General features: G+C 33.3%; 2 protein-coding genes across 2 annotated transcripts; one reads left to right on the forward strand and one right to left on the reverse strand.

Annotated features, from left to right (window-relative positions):
- The first annotated feature begins 3,757 nt into the window (after window positions 1-3,757).
- On the forward strand, window positions 3,758-14,417 carry LOC123882412 (conserved oligomeric Golgi complex subunit 8-like). Its single transcript, XM_045931273.1, is given in 12 exon segments — window positions 3,758-4,260; window positions 6,276-6,424; window positions 6,567-6,644; window positions 6,782-6,875; window positions 6,954-7,028; window positions 7,135-7,431; window positions 8,605-8,672; window positions 8,755-8,809; window positions 8,987-9,122; window positions 9,790-9,905; window positions 9,907-9,975; window positions 13,779-14,417. Coding segments are annotated over 12 exon segments (1,797 nt in total). The 5' UTR covers window positions 3,758-3,975; the 3' UTR covers window positions 14,154-14,417.
- Window positions 14,418-17,894: 3,477 nt separating this feature from the next.
- On the reverse strand, window positions 17,895-20,139 carry LOC123882413 (GDSL esterase/lipase At5g55050-like). Its single transcript, XM_045931274.1, has 5 exons — window positions 19,857-20,139; window positions 19,582-19,727; window positions 19,139-19,372; window positions 18,534-18,780; window positions 17,895-18,241 (listed from the first exon to the last, which is right to left on the reverse strand). The coding sequence occupies exons 1-5, from the start codon at window positions 20,137-20,139 to the stop codon at window positions 17,895-17,897; spliced, it is 1,257 nt and encodes a 418-aa protein (XP_045787230.1).
- Window positions 20,140-22,085: the final 1,946 nt, after the last annotated feature.

Raw genomic sequence — 22,085 nt, forward strand, 5'->3', positions numbered from 1 at the left:
CCGATATTGTGACATATTTATAAAATATCTAGGTTGAAAATCAAAATATATGCATGTGCATCTAAGTTGAACAAATTATTTCATTAAAAAAGTTTTAAATCATTTGTTAGAAGATGCCAATCACTTAAATCTATCACAATTATTTCGATGGTGTTAGTTTCAGGGACGGACTTGGAGGGGGGCAAGCAGTGGCCAAGCCCCCCCCCCCCCCCCCCCCCCCCCCCCCCCCCCCCCCCCTCATCTACATACATTCATATACATATTATATCATATACCATGTACATATTATATCATATACCATTAGTATATTATAATTTGTAAATATATCTATTATTTATCATTTACATTATATAAATAAGAATTTAATTGATATGTATTTACGGTGTAAAAATATTTGTATTGTCGAACAATTATAAGTGTTGAATTATTAAAAACATAGTCTTGTAAAAAAAAAAAACATAGCCTTTTAATAAACAAAAAATTAGTTGTTTCGAGTGGTAAGAGTTTTGAGTCTCTTAAGTAAGCGGTCAAAAGTTTCATATTTGACTCTTGTGTATGAACAAAATTTGATTGAGGAGAAGAACTTATTTTTTGTGCCCCACATATTTCTCGGATGCGATTAGTCATCGGTCACCATTAAACAAGAAATTCGTAAATATGATACGATAACATTAAAAAAAAAAATACATGGACAAGTGTAATAGAAAAATCTACATTCATTTTTATTATTATTTTATTATTTTTCGGCCCCCGGTGTAATAAGCTTCTGGATCCGTCCCTGGTTAGTTTCTATAGTTACACGCAGAATATATTTTTGGTTTACAAAAAAAGAATATAAAACAATATACAAGAATATTTGACCTTAATTTATCCATCTACTATAAAAAAAAATTAAAAATATTGTAATCAAATGTAGGGTCCGTTTGTTTGAGATTTTAAAAAAATGATTTTGAAAAAAAATCTAAAGTTATTTGCCGTTTGTTTACAATCACTAAAATCTATTTTTTTAAGATGGTAAGGGATGATGAATGATAAAAAAAATGTATTTTGATAAAAGCTATTGAAAATAGATTCTATGATTTTTTTTACTAAAATGATTTTTGAAAAAATCTGAAACAAACACAAGTAAGATAAAAAAAAATGGCTTAACTACACATTTGGTCCCTTACGTTTATTTTAGGTTTCAATTTGGTCCCTTACGTTTAAAAAGTATCAATTTGGTCCCTTACGTTTATTTTAGGTTTCAAGTTAGTCCTTTCCGTCAATTTTGTCACATGTGGCAGTCAATTTGCATATGTGGACTGACACGTGGCACTTTGACACAGTGACACGTGTACTGTTCAAACGGTGTTAGTGACAAAACTAACGGAAAGGACTAACTTGAAACCTAAAATAAACGTAAGGGACCAAATTGATACTTTTTAAACGTAAGGGACCAAATTGAAACCTAAAATAAACGTAAGGGACCAAATATGTAGTTAAGCCAAAAAAAATAGATTTTTTTTTTTTGGCAAAAATAGATTTTTTTGGTGAAAAATCTGAAACAAACAGGCCCGTAATCTTTTTGGTTCCTTAGTTTCGAGACATCTTTAGTCCTTGTGAATATGTGTAACATGTGTCAAAGTAGAGTAGAAGCAAAGAAAAAAAATATGGGCACTTGTCTGACACGTGTTGTACGAGTATCTTATAGGTGCCGGATACCGATCTAAGGAGTTTCAGAGTAAAGGAAAAATGATTTTTTTTTAAACAGCTGTCTTAACTATCTAACACATGTCGTACGAGAGTCATACAAGTGTCGAAACCATATGATAAAACAAAAATGCAAAGCTTTAGTAGAGCAAGTATGAAAAATGGAAATGTAGTTTTTTTCGTGTTCAAGATTTTTTTTAACTCTATGGCTGATAATGACCCGAGCCAACTCACAAATAGATTGAAGCTCGATTCGACAATTGCCTCGTTGAATTTGGTTCATGAACCAAATAAGTTGAACTTGAGTCAAAAGTTAAGTTCGTTAAATAAATGAGTTGAACGTAAATTATATATTGTTCTGGATTGACTAAAGCCCAATACACATCAAGGCCCATCTTAATGGGATAAGAATAGCAAGTGGCACGAGCGACCACAATATAAATACACGAGCACGTATAAGGGCTATACGCTCCCAATATCCAAACATGCTCCCAAAACAAAGGATAATTCATGTGTTATATGTGGCAGATTCTCTACACATGGGGACCTCACTATACTGTAAACCCTAATATTTTCCTATATATAAACATTCATACATCAATCTCTAAGTATGACCTCTGCGCCTTCAATTTACACTCTCTTTTACCTCATTCAAATACAGACTTGAGTGTTGACGCACTAACATTTTCGCAGGTACATTTCCCCCATAAAGACCAAGAAATCACCTCAGTACCACCACACAGAACTCCTACCAGCTGAATCATCATCATCTAAGACAATCATTTCTGAACAACCCGTTCATATATAGTTTGACTCGTGAACTAATTCAGTTATATAATATATTTCCAAACTTTGTTACTTCTATCGGTTTTTGGTTGGTTTTATACATTTTTCTGCATATTTATGCCAATCTGAATTTCGTACGCATTTATGATGACGTTTATTTTATTTTAATATTTGATTTTTCTTTTAGAAAAATAGTTTAAAAGATTAAAGATTTGAAATTTTGACCAACAAATTTACTGATTCACTTAACGAGTTGAACCGAACAATCCAAACCAAGTTGTTCCTAAGCTTAAGTGTGTGTTTGGTTTGACGGTTGCTAGAATTGAGTTTGGAAGAATTGAGTTTGAGAGAATTGATTTTGGTTAAAAGTGAGTTTAGGTAACGTGATTTATGTTTGGATACATTAAATAAAAGTGATTCTTATCAATTTATGATGTTTGGATAATTGGTATCAAAATTGCTTTTAAACTTGTAAATTACCAAAATGTCTCCAACTCCAACCAATATTATTTATTAAAGAGCAGCTCGACACTGGTAAACAAAATCCAATAAAATCACCTGTATCTCTCTTAATAACACCACCACCTGTTTTACTTTCAGAAAAAATAAAATAAACACCACAACTTTTGTCAAAATTAAAACACCGCCATCATTCATTTTTCTAGAATTTTTCGAGAATCTTCAATAACCTTCTACCTTTTCTCCTTCCATCTCTCAACTTTATCATACCCTTTTTTTCGTTTCTCCTTCCCCATCTCTCAATATTCTTCTACCATATTCTAGCAATTTTTTCATCTAATCTCTCGTTTCCCTCATCATCAACATGCTACAGGGCTCAAACAAATTGGTGGTGTTGTTGATTTTAGAGGGGAAAAGTAACATGTAGCTTGTTCGAATGGTGGATCTGGAGGGTGAATTTGGGAAAGGCAATATGTCAAGGGCAGATAGGGAATAAAAAAGAAGAATAAAAAGCATTTAAAGAAAAGATCTCCAAATCAATTTTCCTTTGACGCGGAAGCTTGGAATTGTAGCTTCCATTGAACTCGCGTTTGGAGTGAAGAATCACGTTTCATGATTCGTTTTTGTTTTTATCCAAACACCTCAGAAATTGGAAAACTCGCGTCTGGAAAAGCAAACTCGCGTATAGGGCGTAAAAACGCACAACCAAACAGACGCTAAAACAGTCAAGTTTGAAAAAAATAAAATAGATAACAATCTATTCGGTCATTTTTCCCAATAACATCATCGCCGTTACTGCTCACTGCTCCTCCTCGGCCCTCCTCGGCCCTCCTCCATCTTCTCATTTAGTCTTTCTCTGGTTCTTTTCATTGTTATCTTTTTATTCTTATAAACACAACACAATGACTCTAATTTCTCAAAGAACGTGAAATTGCAATTAAAAAAAAAAGGTTTCCAGCCAAAAAAGAATCACCACCTGAGAACAAACAAACCTCTTTCCGTTTAACCCGATCCAGATCTATCTACACCAACAACATAATAATGGAGTGGGAAGGTGCAGTTTCAGGATCATCGGATATGGAGGAAATTCCCATTCCTCTTCCTTTAGCTTCTGAATCTCAACAACCTTATGTCTCTGAACTTCTCTCCTTCACTCTCGATCGTCTTCACAAGGAACCTGAACTTCTTCGCGTCGATGCCGAACGGATCCGTCGCCAAATGCAAGAGGTTGCTGTTGGTAATTATCGTTCCTTCATTGCCGCTGCTGATGCTTTGCTTGCTATTCGCCATGAAGTTTCTTCTATTGATAATCATCTTGAATCTATGGTATTCTTTTTTATTCTTCCTAATAATATTTCACTTTTCTATTTGAATGGAACTGATTTACTTACTATATATTGCAAATATTATTATCATGTTTTTGGTGTATTAAGGCTTGAATTGGTTTAGATTGACTTTATTTTATGAATTGTTTTTAGCTGAATTGGGGAATTAAATGATTCAAATGAGTTCAAGCATTGCAATTCATTTGTTGCAATTAGAAAATAAAATAAAATTATAGATACATCTTTATGCAGATGTTGCAAGTAATACATAATACATATATAGCACTGTGTGTAATATTATGTACTTTATTTCATTGGGTTTCAATTCATAGAATATATCAAGATATTAAAATTTGAAGTGAGAATTACGAGAACAATAATATTTCTGTACCATTTTGTGAAGTTGATTAATAGAATTGAACTTGAAAAGTTAAGGACAAGTAGAAAAGAAAAGGATTTGGATAGAAGAATATTACAGAACGAGAGCTTTACTATAAGTTTACTCTAACCTGGATTATATCTATCCCACTGTTTATCCTCTACCATCTCTCCCTCTATTTCGGATATCTTGATATATTTAGAAGGAAAGAGAGGAGTAAATTTGTGTGTGTGAAAAAGAGAGTCTCCCTTGTTTGGAGAGATAAAATCCGGTCTCACATTTTGCAATCTCTGCATTTTATGAATAAAAGCAGTGGAGAAAATGGGCACTTTTTGGCTCTTCTGGTAATATCCTCACACTTTCGTGCCCTTTGCCCCAAGAAGCATCTTCTTTGCAGTAACTGTCTTCACCTCACTAACAAGCATCGTCTTATCTACCCCTACACCATTCTGCATTGTTGATGCGAGCTCAGTTTGGGGTGCAGCGGCTGGTCACTGGTCACTGGTCAATGTATTTTGAAGTGATGGCCGGTGGTATGTGGATTTGGGTGGTAGGGTCTTGGGATTACCTAGGGGGATGTCATGGCTTAGGTCAATGTGTATAGGAAGCAGTGTTTTTGCAATGGGGCTGGGTGATTTGGTAGAATTTCTGACGGTGCATGATGAGTACCATGACCTTTTTTTTGTTGTTTCCTGATTTGATTTTTGTTGGGGTTCCAGTTTAATGTTGATCAGGATCTTAATTTGACAGAAGAAGAGCTTCAAGATGAGGGATGCATGAGTTTACTATGGCTCTATTTTGCTTAGTTAAAGTTTTCACAAGAGTAACTATTGTTTGTGGTCTTAACCCTCCGGTTCCCAATCAAGAGTAGACTCTGATTTTAAGGCAGTGTTTGTGTTAATAATAATAATAATAATAATAATAATAATAATAATAATAATAATAATAATAATAATAATAATAATAATAATAATAATAATAATAATAATAATAATAATAATATTGTTGTATATCTAGTGCAGCACCGAAAACAATGCATTTTCTGGCAGCTAACCGTTCTCAAAGGATAATAAGCACAACGATTAGTAGTGTAATTTGTTGTTTCTGTACCACAATACTAATAATAAATTATTGCATTTATCATTAGACTTATGTCATTCTGACTTGGGAGGGTAAATTTGTTATCATGTATACACTACAGGTAATCAATTGCTACAAGTATTAATCATTCTGGTATACCACTCTAAATTCGTAATAGATCACTTTAAACTGGCACATCAATTTAATGGCCAACAATTCCATGTCTTTTGCTTTCTAATTATATGGGTGTATGGGTGTTTTGTACTTTAAGTAAACAATGTTTTCCTTATTTATTTTTCAATCAAAGCAAACAAGCGGAGAGGACTCGATATTAATTTCTTCTTGTTTTCACTCATGCTAAATGCTAAATATTATTATAAAAATCTACTCTTTTTCACTTTTTTCTTTCTTCCCATTTTCCTTTTCACTATTACCTTTCTCCCCATTTTCTTCTCCACAACCAAGCAATGTGTAAATTCTTTATAATCTCCTTCACCTGGTCGTAATGTACTTCTTTTGTGTGTATGTGATTTGGGCATTTGTCTTATTTGTCACAGATAAATGAAATCCCAAAACTGACATCTGGATGCACTGAGTTCATAGAATCCGCAGAACAGATTTTAGAGAAGAGGAAGATGAACCAAACAATGCTAGCCAATCACAGTACTTTGCTTGACTTGCTAGAAATTCCTCAACTTATGGACACGTATGTTAATATGATAAATTATGTAGCTACACTTGTTGAATTCCCCGTTATTAATTGTCCCACATGCTGTATGTATGTCAAAACATATGTTACATATCCTTTTCAAAAATTGTAAGAAACCTCGGAAACATTGGTTTTGCAGGTGTGTAAGGAATGGAAATTATGACGAAGCCCTAGATTTGGAAGCATTTGTTGGTAAACTTTCAACCATGCATCCAAAGTAAGTGTTTATGCTTCTTCCATGATGTTTGGCTGTGGATGTGATCCCCCCACACACACACACACACAAGTTATCTGAGGAATGGTTTTGTATAGTTTCTTCCTCCTTTTTTACTAAATATCACCCTCACTTCCAAGGTTACCCATTATTCAAGCATTGGCTGCAGAAGTTAGACTGACTACCCAATCACTTCTTTCTCAACTTCTTCAGAAACTCCGCTCAAATATTCAGGTAGATGTAGTGATTATATTTAATATGTGAACAAATATTCTATATATAGTTTCTTATTAATCTATCTTCCATTATTAGTTGCCTGAATGCCTGCGCATTATTGGATATTTACGGAGAATAGGAGTATTTAGTGAGTATGGAATGCGTTTGCTGGTAAGGATTTTCTATGCAGTCTTCCTTTGCCGTCATTGATTTCTTTTTACCTTGAAATTTTCAGTTTGGTTGCATCTTCTTGATCCCTCTTTTTTTTTATTGTCAGTTCTTAAGATGTCGAGAGGCATGGCTTAATGGTATTCTCGAGGATCTGGACCAGGCAAATCCGTATGAGTACTTAAAAGGAATGATTAACTGTCACAGACTGCATCTTTTTGATGTTGTGAATCAATATCGTGCAATATTTGCTGATGATACATCAGGAAGTGAGGAAAACTATGATGGCGGCCTACTTTTTAGTTGGGCAATGCACCAAATTACTTCACACCTGCAAACTCTGAAAGTTATGCTTCCAAAGATAACTGAAGGTGGATCACTGTCAAATATTTTGGATCAGTGCATGGTGAGCTTCTTCCATCATTAGAGATCTTGAAAGGAATTATTATTTTGTAAATAATGAAGACAGGGATATAGACATTATGGATTATATAAAGACTAAAGGTCAAAACAGGTCTTTCGCAAAAAAAAATGGAGACCTATTTGGTCCTTAGAAATGAAAAATACCAATTTGGTCCTCTAAAATCCAATGTAGTCAGGTTCTCGCACCGGGTCTTAGGTTCTTAAGATCCTACGAGCTCGTGAAGGCCAAGCGAGCTTAGAACCCATGCAGGTTCCTTTTTTGACCTGTCTGTAGTCAGGTTCTCGCACCGGGTCATAGGTTCTTACGATCCTAGAGGGTTTTTGACCTGAGCTCTAGACGGCGTTGTTGCCGTCGTGAACCTCGCCGGCGGTTTGTGTATGTTTGTTCTCACTCCTTTTTCATTTTCGTTCACTCCTCTCTCACTTTCAACCATCTCTTTCACTCAAACCTCTGTCTTCACTGAAACCTTCTGAACTCATCTCTTTCACTCTAAAGTTTCAGCCCTCTGTTTCATTTTGTTTTTTTTAACCCTGTTGTTGCTTCTTATAAACCTTTGTTATGAACTTGCGAACATTTGGAATGATGTCTATGAAATATTAATTAATAAAGTTTATTTTGTTCATGTATTATATTTTTTTATGTTTATGTGTATATGTATATACGTGAAGTTACAATTTTACCCTTGAGTAGGATCTTACGAATCGAGCTACGATCCCGATCTTACGATTCTCAACCAGCCTACCGATCCTACGTAGGATCTCGAACCTGACTACATTGCTAAAATCTCAAACGTCAGTCAAATTAGTCATATTTAGGATTATTTTAGGGACATTTTAGTCCTTTCAGGAACTATATTTACAATATTTGAGGTTTATCAGGACTAAATTTGATACTTCTCATTTCTTTAGGATCAAATAAGTCTTGCACATTTTTTCTCAAGGACTAATTTCAGTATTTTACTCTTACTTAAATTTTGATGCACAATAAATTTTTAGCAAACACTTCCTTGTGGAAAATACGGAAAACACAAAAAGAAAATAAACTCAAGCTTGGTCTGCTTGCTGCTCTGGTTAAAATGTGTGTATGACGAAAGAAAGTTATGTTGCACGAAAAAATTACATTAACATTTTTCTATTTTCTTACTATTTTTTACAGTACTGTGCCATCGGACTTGGTTGGGTTGGATTGGATTTTCGAGGCTTGCTCCCACCACTTTTTGAAGAGTAAAACAAGTTCTCTTTTCTGGTTTATTGGGCAAAATTGTACTTGAAGCATTTAATAATATATAGGATGGTTTCTTTTCAGGGCAGTTCTCAACTTATTCTCTAAAAATATGAGTACTGCTGTAGAGAATTTTCAGGTAAATGCAGTGAAGTTGAAATGTTTTACATACTAGTTACCTGAAATTGATTTTATATAAATTGATCACATTCATTTATGCAAAAAAATCAATACCTCGGTACCTCATTTTTTCTTATTTCCTCTGCAAGTTGCCTACTTCTATATTGTAACTAAGAAATTGATGATTTGTTCTCAGTTGGTCTTGGATTCACATCGGTGGGTTCCCCTGCCCTCAGTCGGCTTTCGTTCAAATACTGCTGAAGAAAGTAAGGAAGATGTAACTCCTCCCTCTTATTTGATGGAGCATCCACCTCTTGCCGTTTTTATAAATGGTAATTCTAGTCAATGTCTTCCACTAAGTTTCTTTTGGAACTATATTAGTTATTGTCTCTTGCATCTCTGTTATTGCAATTTTGTAGGACAAAAATTCAGTCTCAATCATCAACATCATTAAACTATCCGCCTTTTTTTCTCCCCAAATTTCCTGCCATCCCTACAACTTATCTTATCTATTGTAATCCACACTTATCTCTTCAAATATGATAATTTTTGGGGTCTCTTCAACTTACTACTCGACTTCTATGTTGTGGGTACTAACGTCACTTTCCGACCATTCCTACTTACATTGTTGTAATTTGGTCTGTCCCATACGAGTGAGAGGGTCATTTTCATGAGTGATAAATAAATATTGACTATTAGATCTAACAACGGATCATCCAGGTTAGATCATTTAACATTTTAAGTGGTCTTATCACCATTAAATACTTTTTAATTTGACTATCTTTACATGGTTTATGGTCTAATTTACTCCTCCGGCTTGCATATAAAAATATTACTCTACCTATTTACATCATCTACTCCCATGCTTAAGAAAATCACAAAATGGAAACATTCATAGTTGAATAGTCATGCTTGTAGTGTTATTAACCTATGCTGCATTTTCTTCCTCCATTCTAAATCCATTATCCATTTGCATTGGTATCACTTTGGTGACTGCAGGTGTATCAGCAGCATTGAATGAGCTACGTCCGTGTGCCCCGTTAAGTTTAAAACATGTCCTTGCCCAAGAATTGATAAAGGGATTACAGGCTGTTTCTGATTCATTATTGCTGTACAAACACAACACGGGTTCTTAGGGCTAATGAATCAGGACTTTTCCTCTCACTTTGCCGGGCATTTATTGAGGTATTTTATAAATCGGTCACTGTTTCTAATTTGAGGCTATTTGCATTTGTCAATTAATTACTCTAAATACCGATTACATTTTTTTGATACAATGGTGGTATTGGAAGTTTGTGCTCAAGCTCTTCACCACTAGTACAATTCATGTGGCTTTCCGTTGGAAACCCGACAACGAACAAGCAGAAATAATAATAAACTAAGACAGCAAGCAAGCACAGAAGAATGATTGTGTTATTAATTTGATGAAAATTGGGGATACAGAGAGGGAAATGACCATGGATCTGACATAGAGCAAAGCTCCTATAGGCGGCTAGAGCCTCCTACTCATGACTAACAAATAGAATATATTCCAAGATAATCCTCTCAACCTCTCATTCATTCCTTTTATTGTGGAATGGTACAATCATTCTCTCTCTGCACATTCTAACGGAATTACTACTCTTTGTCCTTTTTGCCCCTTCTAGTGTAAACTCTCCATGCCTTAGGCCCATTGGGCTGATGATAAATCATAACATCTTTTGTCTTATTCACAGCCATGTGGTCTCTATCAATGCTCCCTTCTGAAACTTCAGCCTTGTCCTCAAGGTGGAGTGTTGGGAATTGACTTCTAATTGTTACCACATCTTCCCAAGTTGCTTCATTTGCTGTCTGACCTTTCCACTGCACTAACCACTACTGCACCTCTTCACCTTGTTTATTAATCTTCCTGGATACCAGCACCTTGTCAGGTTCGGGCATAACTGGTTCTTCACCTTCCAACTGGTCAGGCAAGTGCTCTTCACCCTGATAATTCCCTACAGCTTTCTTAAGCAAAGACACGTGGAAAACTGGGTGAATTTTTTACCCTTCAGGCAGTTTTAATTTGTATGCTACAGCACCAACTCTGTCAATCAAGGACCAAAATATCTTGCTGCTAACTTGGCATGAATACGAGAAACCACCGACTGTTGTCTATGTGCCCTTAATTTAACAAAGACCCACCCATTCTCCAATCTCAAAAGATTTATCTCTCTGTTAGCATCTGCCTGTGCCTTCATTCTGCTTTGAGCCTTCAGTAATTGATCTCGCAATTGACGCAGTGCCTCATCTCTGTCCTGTAGCTCCCTTTGAACAGCTTCAACACGTGTCTCTCCAATTCCCCAATGAACCAAAGCAGGTGCTTTTCTCCCATATACAATATCAAAAGGGGTTTGTTGAGTTGCAGAGTGATAAGTGGTATTGAACCAATACTCGGCCCACGAAATCCAATTCATCCACACTCTGGGTTGATCAGCAGCAGAGCAACGGAGATAGGTTTCAAGACAACGGTTAACTACCTCGGGGTGATAGGCTGAGCTAAACTTCAAATAAGTATCCTGCAATTTGAAGAGCTCTCTCCAAAAATGACTCATGAATATTGGGTCCCGATCGCTTACAATTGACATAGGAATTCCGTGCAATCGAACGATTTCTTTGACAAATATCTCAGCAAGATTTCTGGCTGTGTATGGATGTTTGAGTGGCACAAAATGGCAGTACTTAGATAATCTGTCGACAATCACCATGGCAGCTTCATAACCCTTGGATTTCGGCAAACCTGTTATGAAGTCCATCGATAAATCTTCCCACACATTCATTGGAACTGGTAAAGGTTGAAGAAGACCTCCTGGAGATGCTGCCAAATATTTATGTCTCTGACAAGTATCGCATTCCTTAACAAAATTCTGCACAGTATTTTTCATTCCAGGCCAATATACATTCGCCGCTATTCTTCTGTAGGTTCTTAGGAAACCGGAGTGCCCTCCTTGAGGTGGACTATGAAATTCCTGCAACATTTAATCTTCCTTTGTACAACAACGTGTTCTGTTGTATACTGAACTCAGGATGTGTTGTTGGATCCACAGATAAATCTTGCCAAATCTTCTTTAACTTTTCATCACTTTGTATGCACCTGCTGAAACTCTTCCCAGAACGGATAGGATACAAAATTATTATATTCACCTCCCTCTTGAATTCGGGATAGAGGATCTGCTCCTTGATTCAATCTACCAGGCTTGTAATGGATAACAAAATTGAAGCCCAATAACTTAGCTACCCAATTTTGTTGCTCTCCAGTTATGATTTTTTGTTGTAACAAATCCTCGAGACTCCTTTGATCAGAGACACCACAGATTTTCTTCCCAATAAGTAGGGCCTCCAATGCTGGATAGCTAAAACACAAGCCATCAATTCCTTCTCATATGCTGGTTTTGTCAAATTCCTCACACCTAAAGCCTTACTAAAGTAAGCTATAGGATTTTTATCTTGTCTCAAAATAGCTCCAATGCCCGCACCGGATGCATCACATTCAATAACAAATTCCTTCTCAAAGTTGGGCAAAGCAAGCACCGGTGCTTCTACCAACTTCTTCAACAAATCAAAAGCTTGTTGTGCTTCCTCTCTCCCCAACAGAAAGCATCCTTTTTGGTCAAATCAGTTAAAGGCTTGGCTATTCTTCCATAATCCCGAATGAATTTTCTATAATAGCCGGTTAGTCCCAAAAATCCTCTCACACCCTTCACATTTTTGGGTTTAGGCCACTGCATCATGCTACTATACTTGTTGGAATCCACAGCAACTCCTTCTTCAGTTATCATGTGACCCAAATATTCTACCTTGTTTTGTCCAAATTGACACTACTTATTAGCCTTCAACTCATGTGCTTGCAGGGTATGTAATACTTGGCCCAAATGATTCATATGCTGCTGCCAATTCTTACTATATATTAGAATGTCATCAAAAAACACCAACACCCCTTTTCTTAACATTGTTCTAAATACTTCGTTCATAAGCCCTTGAAAAGTGGACGGAGCGTTCATCAATCCGAACGGCATAACCAAAAATTCATAGTGCCCTTCATGTGTTTGGAATGCCGTTTTATGCACATCTTCACTCTAACTTGATGATACCCGGATTTCAAATCCAATTTGGAAAAATATTTTGCACCATGTAACTCATCTAACAACTCTTCAATCACGGGGATAGGGAATTTATCCGGGATTGTCACCTTGTTAAGAGCACGATAATCTACACACATACGCCATGTGTTATCTTTCTTCTTCACATGTATGACCGGGCTGGAATAAGCACTTGTGCTATGCCTAATGATTCCGGTTTTCAACATCTCTTGAACCTGCCGCTCTATTTCATTTTTATGAAGGTGGGGGTAACGGTATGCCTAATGATTCCGGCATGACTCTGACAGTGTTTTCCACGGTGGTGAGTGTATTACGAACCTCAGAAAGTTCACTCTCTAGCGCGACAACCTTAGCTTCCATCGTTCGAAGTGTGGCTTTCTGTTTCGGCATTCATTGATCCCTCAAAGGAATCCGGCAGGTCGGACCAATTTGTTGGAAACCCAACAAAGAACAAGCAGAAATAATAAGAAATTAAGACAGCAAACAAGCACAGAAGAATGATTGTGTTATTAATTTGATGAAAATTGGGAATACAGAGAGGGAAATGACCCTGGATCTGACACAGAGCAAAGCTCCTATAGGTGGCTAGAGCCTCCTACTCATGACTAACAAATAGAATATATTCCAAGATAATCCTCTCAACCTCTCATTCATTCCTTTTATTGTGGAATGGTACAATCATTCTCTCTCTGCACATTCTAACGGAATTACTACTCTTTGTCCTTTTTGCCCCTTCTAGTGTAAACTCTCCATGCCTTAGGCCCATTGGGCTGATGATAAATCATAACATCTTTTGTCTTATTCACAGCAATGTGGTCTCTAACACTTTCTATATACTAATTACTGAATTTCTGCAAATTCAATGTACAGGTTGCTTATCCTCACTGTGCTACATGTTTTGGGCGTTGCTATACCGGTGGATCAGCTCTTGTTATGGATGCAAAGAACGTTTATGATGGAATTGGCCGTCTAGTAGAGGCTTCCGCCGCAAGAGAACTCCCAAAACCAGTAAATAATGGAGAAGCCAGCAACATAGCTGAGAACGGCGAAGTACCAAAAATGGATAATGGAGAAACACCTGATGCCAAAGAATCTGAAGCCATCAATACTGAATCTGAAGCGATCAAGACTGAATCTGAATCCATCAATAATGAATCTGAAGCCATCAATACTGACGAAGCGAACAAAAGCTCTACTTCTCAGACAAGTCAGGAAGACACTAATCTTGAAAAGACAGACGAATAAGTGACATTCTAGTAATGGAAAAAGGTGTATTTTTTATTTTATAAATTTTTTAATACCTTTCTTTGTTAGTGTTTTCCCCCAGTTTTGGGTCTGTTCATTTCTTAATATGGCATTGTCAGCTGTAATTATATTGTCAAGTGAAATAACATGAATAGGCTGTAGAAAGTATTGATTGTTAGAAGAGCTGAAAGGGAATTTTGACACAGATTACATGTAAGGAACAATATTTTTTTTCTTTCTTTCATTGGATAATATTTTCATCTATGAGCCTCACGGAGGGCTATCGATTACTAATAAAATATTATTATCTACTAATTTACTCTTAAAACTGCCCTAAAACCTGTTATTTTATGAGATTTGGTTGGAACCTTACAAGAATTAAGGATATTCTCGAGTTTATGCTCCTTAAGCTCTATATGGTTGTTCTCATTTTCTGATTATTCTACCGTACCTTTATTACTCTAAAATCTGACAAGAACAACTAACTAATTCATTTAAAAAAAACATCTCTAATTGCGAGCCATCCATATAATGTGAACCGAATGGATAATACAAGCTAACAAAACATCTCTAAAATGTTTGAGCTCAATAATAATAATAATAATAATAATAATAATAATAATAATAATAATAATAATAATAATAATAATAATAATAATAATAATAATAATAATAATAATAATAATAATAATAATAATAATAATAATAATAATAATAATAATAATAATAATAATAATAATAATAATAATAATAATAATAATAATAATAATAATAATAATAATAATAATAATAATAATAATAATAATAATAATAATAATAATAATAATAATAATAATAATAATAATAATAATAATAATAATAATAATAATAATAATAATAATAATAATAATAATAATAATAATAATAATAATAATAATAATAATAATAATAATAATAATAATAATAATAATAATAATAATAATAATAATAATAATAATAATAATAATAATAATAATAATAATAATAATAATAATAATAATAATAATAATAATAATAATAATAATAATAATAATAATAATAATAATAATAATAATAATAATAATAATAATAATAATAATAATAATAATAATAATAATAATAATAATAATAATAATAATAATAATAATAATAATAATAATAATAATAATAATAATAATAATAATAATAATAATAATAATAATAATAATAATAATAATAATAATAATAATAATAATAATAATAATAATAATAATAATAATAATAATAATAATAATAATAATAATAATAATAATAATAATAATAATAATAATAATAATAATAATAATAATAATAATAATAATAATAATAATAATAATAATAATAATAATAATAATAATAATAATAATAATAATAATAATAATAATAATAATAATAATAAAACCAATGTGATCATACACTGTCAAATATATCCATCAAGTAATTCAATTATTCACTGGCAATTTGTTAATCCACCCTTCCGTATCAATAAAAGAGATATTCAAGAATTGATCAAGCTCAGTTCCACTCAAATGCTTCATCCATTTCACTCGCTTCGATTGATTTGCTCCTACTCCACTATTTCCTGTCTCTACAAATGGGATGGTTTCTCTACAGTTAAGTTGTACACCACAAATATGTAAGATATATAGGATTAAGTAGCCATTCAAATCACACTTATGTGATGGACCATCATATTAGGATTATATAGCTTAGTAGTGATTTGTATCTTAGTGATTGTTGACTCAGTTTTGATTGCAAAAAGATAGTTTACAAGAGACCGACACCCGTTTATATATAACCGTTTATGATTGATTTTTCATAATTATTGGCCTGAGACCGGACTCACAGGTTGGATACTTCCATAAGTTAGCAATTATGACAGTTTTGAGTCGGATTACGGGTCCGTGCCCAGACTAACAAACAAGTTTAACATGTAAGTAAATATCTTACTCATGGCCAACATAGGTCCTAGCATACCAAACCTCAGGTGAAACCACATTTGTTAGGTATGAATTGACTATAATAACTCTTGAATAAGCATTCAATGATCTCCCAAGTATAGCAGTTTCTTTTGTCTCGGTGAATGTACAATTTTTAAACACAAATCCACTACTATCATTTGATGACGCTCTTCTTTGTGCCGTGAATACCCCACCTAGTTTGGGACCATATAACCCCAAGGTTAGCGCAAAAAAATAAAATAAAATAGATAATTTCAAATAATTGGATATTATATATCTCTTAAACACATGATCAAATCAAGAAACTAATTGACTGAAATTCTTTGGAAATATAAACTCAAATTTTCATGAAGTACATGACTAGTCCAAATTCTAAAAGCCCAAACCAAAAAAAAAATCCAAATCTATATCTATATATAAAGAGGATACAAAAAAATTTGGTGTGGACTTTTCATAATACCAACAATACCTTTGATTTTTTTTTAGCATAAAAAACCTTTTATTAAAATAATCACCAGACATATCTTTTATTATAGCAACAAAAATCTTTTATTAACAAACTCACCATAACATAAGACATGTCTTCTTTTTTTTTTTAATTTTTTTTACATAAATTTACATAATAGACACATACTTACGCGGAACGCGCCCTGTCTGACCGCTAGTTGTTAATAAAATCCTTCTGAGGGACACTTTTGTCGAATCCCTAATAATTTTCATCTCAAAATCTATTTTCAAGAATATCAAACGTTCGTCAAACCTTCTTTCACAAACCTTCTTTCACAACAATGAAAACGCGTCTTACTCATCTTCTTACTCACAAATCCCCTTCGTTTCATTGACCCTATAAACCCTATTTTCCACCATTTCTCATCCGAAGCTGTTCCCTCAAATGTTGATCGGTCGTTATCTGCTTCTGCTTTTTCAACTCAGCATCTTACCAAAAGAAACTACCGATATCGTTTCTGTTGTTTTCTCGAGGACGATGAAATTGAGGTACTAACTACTAACCCTAATCATTTTTTTTTTTTTTTAACGAAACCCTAACCATGACTATTCAATTTTTGTTTTAATTAAATATTGTTGTAGGAGGATTATGAATTTATGACAGTGCTGTTGATGAACATTGCATTGATTTCAAAGAACACGGATAAGTTCATTGATGGTAGTTTTCCAAAACCTTCGATAACTGATCCTTTTTATGGTCCATGGATTCGCTGCAACACTATGATTTTGGCTTGGATTCATCGATCTATCTCTGATTCTATTGCATGCTCGGTTTTATGGATCGATACGCCCGCCGGAGTTTGGAAATGCTCTTTACCATTGAAAATGCATATTAACAACATCAAAGTCAAGCCAAATAAACCTTTCTCAAAGGGTTTTCCACCAGAAGTGTCTATGATGAGAATTATACATTCTATTGGTTATTTCTTGGAAACGAATTAGAAATTTTAGCTAGACTTTACTTATCTTGTTGTTGAACTCTGAATTACCGAACACCTTCTCCTAAAAACCAGAAGGTTAGCGCAAAAAATAAATAAATAGATAATATCTTTCACTTTTAGATGCTAAATTCTCATCATATCCTCCACCAAAACACCAATTTTGTTGCAAAGTTTGTTTAAACATCACTTCGTCGAATATGACATGACTGTTTTTTAAAATCTTCACAACCATTTAACAAAAACATTGTTAATTAATTTCAAATAATTGGATACTATATATCTCTTAAACACATGATCAAATCAAACACATGATAAAATCAAGAAACTAATTGACTCAAATTCTTTGGAAATACAAACTCAACCCCTCCTTCAAACACCATTTTAGCTATCAACTTTGAAGCTTTCTCAGTGATATGTAACCAATCCCAAAATAAGTGATTATCACGATTCACACAAAGACTGATGTTCAAGGGTTTCTTACAAGGATCTTCTCTATAGAACTTTTTTATACCCGAAAAAATATTTTTATTTAAGGATTTCAAGATTGGATCATCTTCATCGAAAATTCCAATTCCGCAACGATTTTGTTTCAAGGTTTTCAAACATGGACCTTCTCCATTCAACTTCCCGATTCCACAACATGCTGACTTCGTATCATTCAACCCTACAACAATATGGCTAAAATTATTAAAATTTCAAACACTTATTAAATAATGTCTACACACACACAAATATATAAAAATATAGTAAGAGATATTTAAAGGATCAAATTACGCTGATATAATACTCAGTCTCAGTAGTGTTAGACTGCTAAACAACTTTTTACAGAATACATATCCTGTAAAATTGAACGTCAGAAACAAAAATTCTATTATATAGATCATTTATATAAATTTTACGAAAATAAAAAATTATTCAATATGTTATAAATGTTGCATTACTATTTTGTTGCTTACCAAAGACCAATGGATCTTTTAGCATGGTTGTGAACATCGCATAAGTGTTGCCAAGAGAATACTCAAATCCTTCCAATTCCAAGCTTAACTTTTCCAGAAGAGTCTGAATTGCTTTGTAGAATGCAACAGAGAAATCATTAAGTGGTTTCACACAATTCCCTTCATTGGTAGAAGTTACAGCAGGATAACACCCTATGGGTGGAATGCTTAAGATGCCAAATTTCCTAGCTCCTAATTCATATAGTTTCTGCAGTTTGCAATATTATCCCAATAAATCAATATAAGGTATAGTTCTAGAACTTCTACAAGGACCTGGATTGACGGCAGTCAACAAAACTACGCATTCATGCATTGGTGGCCGTTTGTTCATCATTGAGTGGTCCAAATTCGAGCTTAATATTTTTTAATTATAAAGTAAAAAACTAAAATTTGTATTTTCAGACCGTCATATTAAGATCAGACGTCCACCAACGTCTTGACTGTGTTATTACAGAAAATTATTGACTTTAGGGAATCCAATTTCGTTCACCGAAGTTCAATGCAAGTGATTAGTGTATTTAGTGTGTGAGTTATTGATTCAAACTTATAGAAAATTATGCACTTACCCTTACATAAGTGTAATAGTTTAGCTGTAAAACAGCCAAATTTTCTTCCTTTCCCAAATGATAAACACCACTTTCACTATGTTCATAATCTAAGAGGTCGTTGATACCAATGCTAATGAGAAACAAAGCCTTAGAAACAAAACTAGCAGCTTTTTCTGCCCCCAATGTGTTAGTGATATTTTCGCGGACAAACGCGAATTGGTCCACTTGCTTTTCAAGGAAAATCACTTCTCCCTGCAAAGTTTTGCAACACAAACAAGTTATTTTCACCATTGGATCAATAAATCTCATTGTATATCATTTGATATTTGATATATAACAGTAAAAACAAACGTGTGCATGATGTAAAATTTATCACATATATACACGATAAAATTGGTCCGAAAAGCATACTTATTATAATAATAATAATAAAGTAAAACCAAATTAAAGAAGTTAATTACCCATTGTTTGTATCCTGTATATCTAAGAATTCCAGATCCCCCTGATGCAAAATTCACACCAACCATAATGTTCACCTTGAAACTGTATTCAAGTGTCTCCAAATCCAAAAATGAAGGTGGACTTTTCTTATAACCAAATTGCCTAGCTAGTTTTTACAAAAGAAAAACAACATATTAATGCAAGGAAATCAATAAAAACACATAAACATATATACAATTTCATACTAATTAATATTTTATTTATTTGAACTTTAAATTTGTCTAAATGTATTTACCAATTTGGTCAGCAATGTTGAGACCATTGCTAAACCTTCCAGTGGGAAATGAATTATGGAAATCAATCCCATAATAGGGGCTGTTTGCCTTTCTTTTAGAATTGAGGAAATTGTTTGTTCCAACATCAAATGTTGAGTCTCCAAATATGTATAATGTTGGTGGAACCTTAATCGCATGACCTACAAACACATCAAGCATGGCTACAAAATAGAGAAGAAAGAAAAATACCCAAGGATAATTATTTACAATAATAGAACATTTATTGGCATCAAATGATTTCATTTTTGTGCCTTATAAATAAATACTTTTTTGCATCTCATATGAGTTAGTCAATTTGCCTCATGGCTCATATATATCATATAGACAGAACATCTCTAATTACAAATGAAAAATCTATGTTTTTACTTATTTATTTTTTATAACCAAAGTAGATAACTAATCTCCACACCAACAATGATTTGTCTGCATGTTAAGAGTCTTTAACCACTTAAGTAAGTGGTTGAGGTTTATCTCTAACTTTTGTATACGAAGAGAATTTAATTGAAAGGAAAGAATACAACTTGTGTGTCCTTACAAGTTTTCGATAGAGATTAGTTACTGTTAAATAGTTGTGAAAACTTCATATCTATATACATCATCGTAATAAAAAATGACGACTAATTTCAATTAAAAAAAACATGGCAACATTTATTTTCCAATGATCAATGTGTTTATTTAAATGTTAAAATCTCAAAATTAACAAAAAGGTAATGATAAATTAGTGGTCATTGTCTTTGTTATCATCGGCAACAACCGCTTTGAGAATAACTTGAGGTATATAGTAATGCTAGTTTATTCATACTACGAATATTATTTTAGAATATTTGTCATATTGATACTTGGCCGTTTGTTTATTTATATGTTAAATCAATTGAAATTTGAATATGCAAAAAAAAATTGATTAAGTGGTGACACACTTGCAAATTAATTTTTAATACTTGAAAGATCCATTTGATATGCTAAAAAATAAGAAATTCGACATTACAATTTTAGCTATACTGTGTTTGATTTTAAAATAGTTTATGGTACTAGGCAAACTGGCGGTCAAGGTACAAGACAAAAACTGAAATTTTTGTTTCCTACTGAATCACGGGACAACTTTTTGTCCTATGCACAAGTTGTCTAAAATATCAAAATAATTTTTTGTCTATCAAACATCGTACAACACCTTAAACGTTTGTCCTGTAATGTTCTGTCGTGTGTTGTCCTATCATGTACTCTATTGTTTTGTAAGTTCCTTCAACTAGTCAACTTCCAGCTGAAGTAATATACGACTATCTTAAAAAAGAGTAAATTTCTTAAAAAGTTAGAAATGAGAAAGAAGTTAAAGCCCAAAAAAGCCAGAAAAAATATATTGAAGGACAACGAATTGGGCCCAATTAATAATTATATAGGGTTTTCCATCTCCATTTTTCTTTTAGTACCCCTTTCATATTTTATGTTTCTTTGTCCTAGATAAAACCTTATCTACACCACCCCTCCCTATCCCGCTACTCCACTCCCCACAAGTCACAACCAAGCTGTCAATATGGCCGGTCCAAAGGTCAAACAAGGCTTCAAAATTTTGGGTAAAAAAATGATAATTTTTTATAATTTAGCTATAAGTATAAAATATGACAGTCTAATTTCAATCGGTTGAGATGAACATCTCATATTCTAAGACATGAATTCAAACCTTAAATTCAACATAAAAGGCCTCACTATAAAAATTATAAAAATTATAATGACCTCTAAAGACATTGGGTCAACTTTGCATCCAATCCCAAGTGCCGGACAATAGGAACTAAGTTATAAAAATTAAGGATGCAAAGTTCTTAGAACTTAGTCAACTTTGCATCCTTAAATACAACTTTCTATATTTATTTTCTTAAAAATTAATAAATTATTTTAGGCAACGACAATTATTTTATGTGGGCATGATATTTTTGTTCCCCTATTTTCACTATTTTGTAGAATTGATCCTTCTGTTTTAAAATTTGATAGTTTTATTTCCTCCACAAAATATTTTGTCCAAATTATGGAGGTGATACGACATGTTTTAAATTAAGTTTATAAATAATTTTTTTTTTATTTTACAATTTTATCGATGTTGGTATTTTTACTTTATCAAATCATATACCACGTCGTTTAAAATATATCACATCACCCATTTTTAGACAAAATATTTGATGGAGGACTAAACTTTCAAA

The sequence above is a fragment of the Trifolium pratense genome, linkage group LG4, assembly GCF_020283565.1.
Source record: "Trifolium pratense cultivar HEN17-A07 linkage group LG4, ARS_RC_1.1, whole genome shotgun sequence".
Lineage (NCBI taxonomy): Eukaryota > Viridiplantae > Streptophyta > Magnoliopsida > Fabales > Fabaceae > Trifolium > Trifolium pratense.

Bases quoted from the DNA above. Each gene is read 5' to 3' on its own strand.
- LOC123882413 (XM_045931274.1), bottom strand. From the start codon at position 20,139: ATGAAATCATTTGATGCCAATAAATGTTCTATTATTGTAAATAATTAT. The intron at 19,728-19,856 runs GTAAATACATTT...TGTAAAAACTAG, and splicing joins CAACATTGCTGACCAAATTG to CTAGGCAATTTGGTTATAAG. The intron at 19,373-19,581 runs GTAATTAACTTC...AAAACTTTGCAG, and splicing joins ATACAGGATACAAACAATGG to GGAGAAGTGATTTTCCTTGA.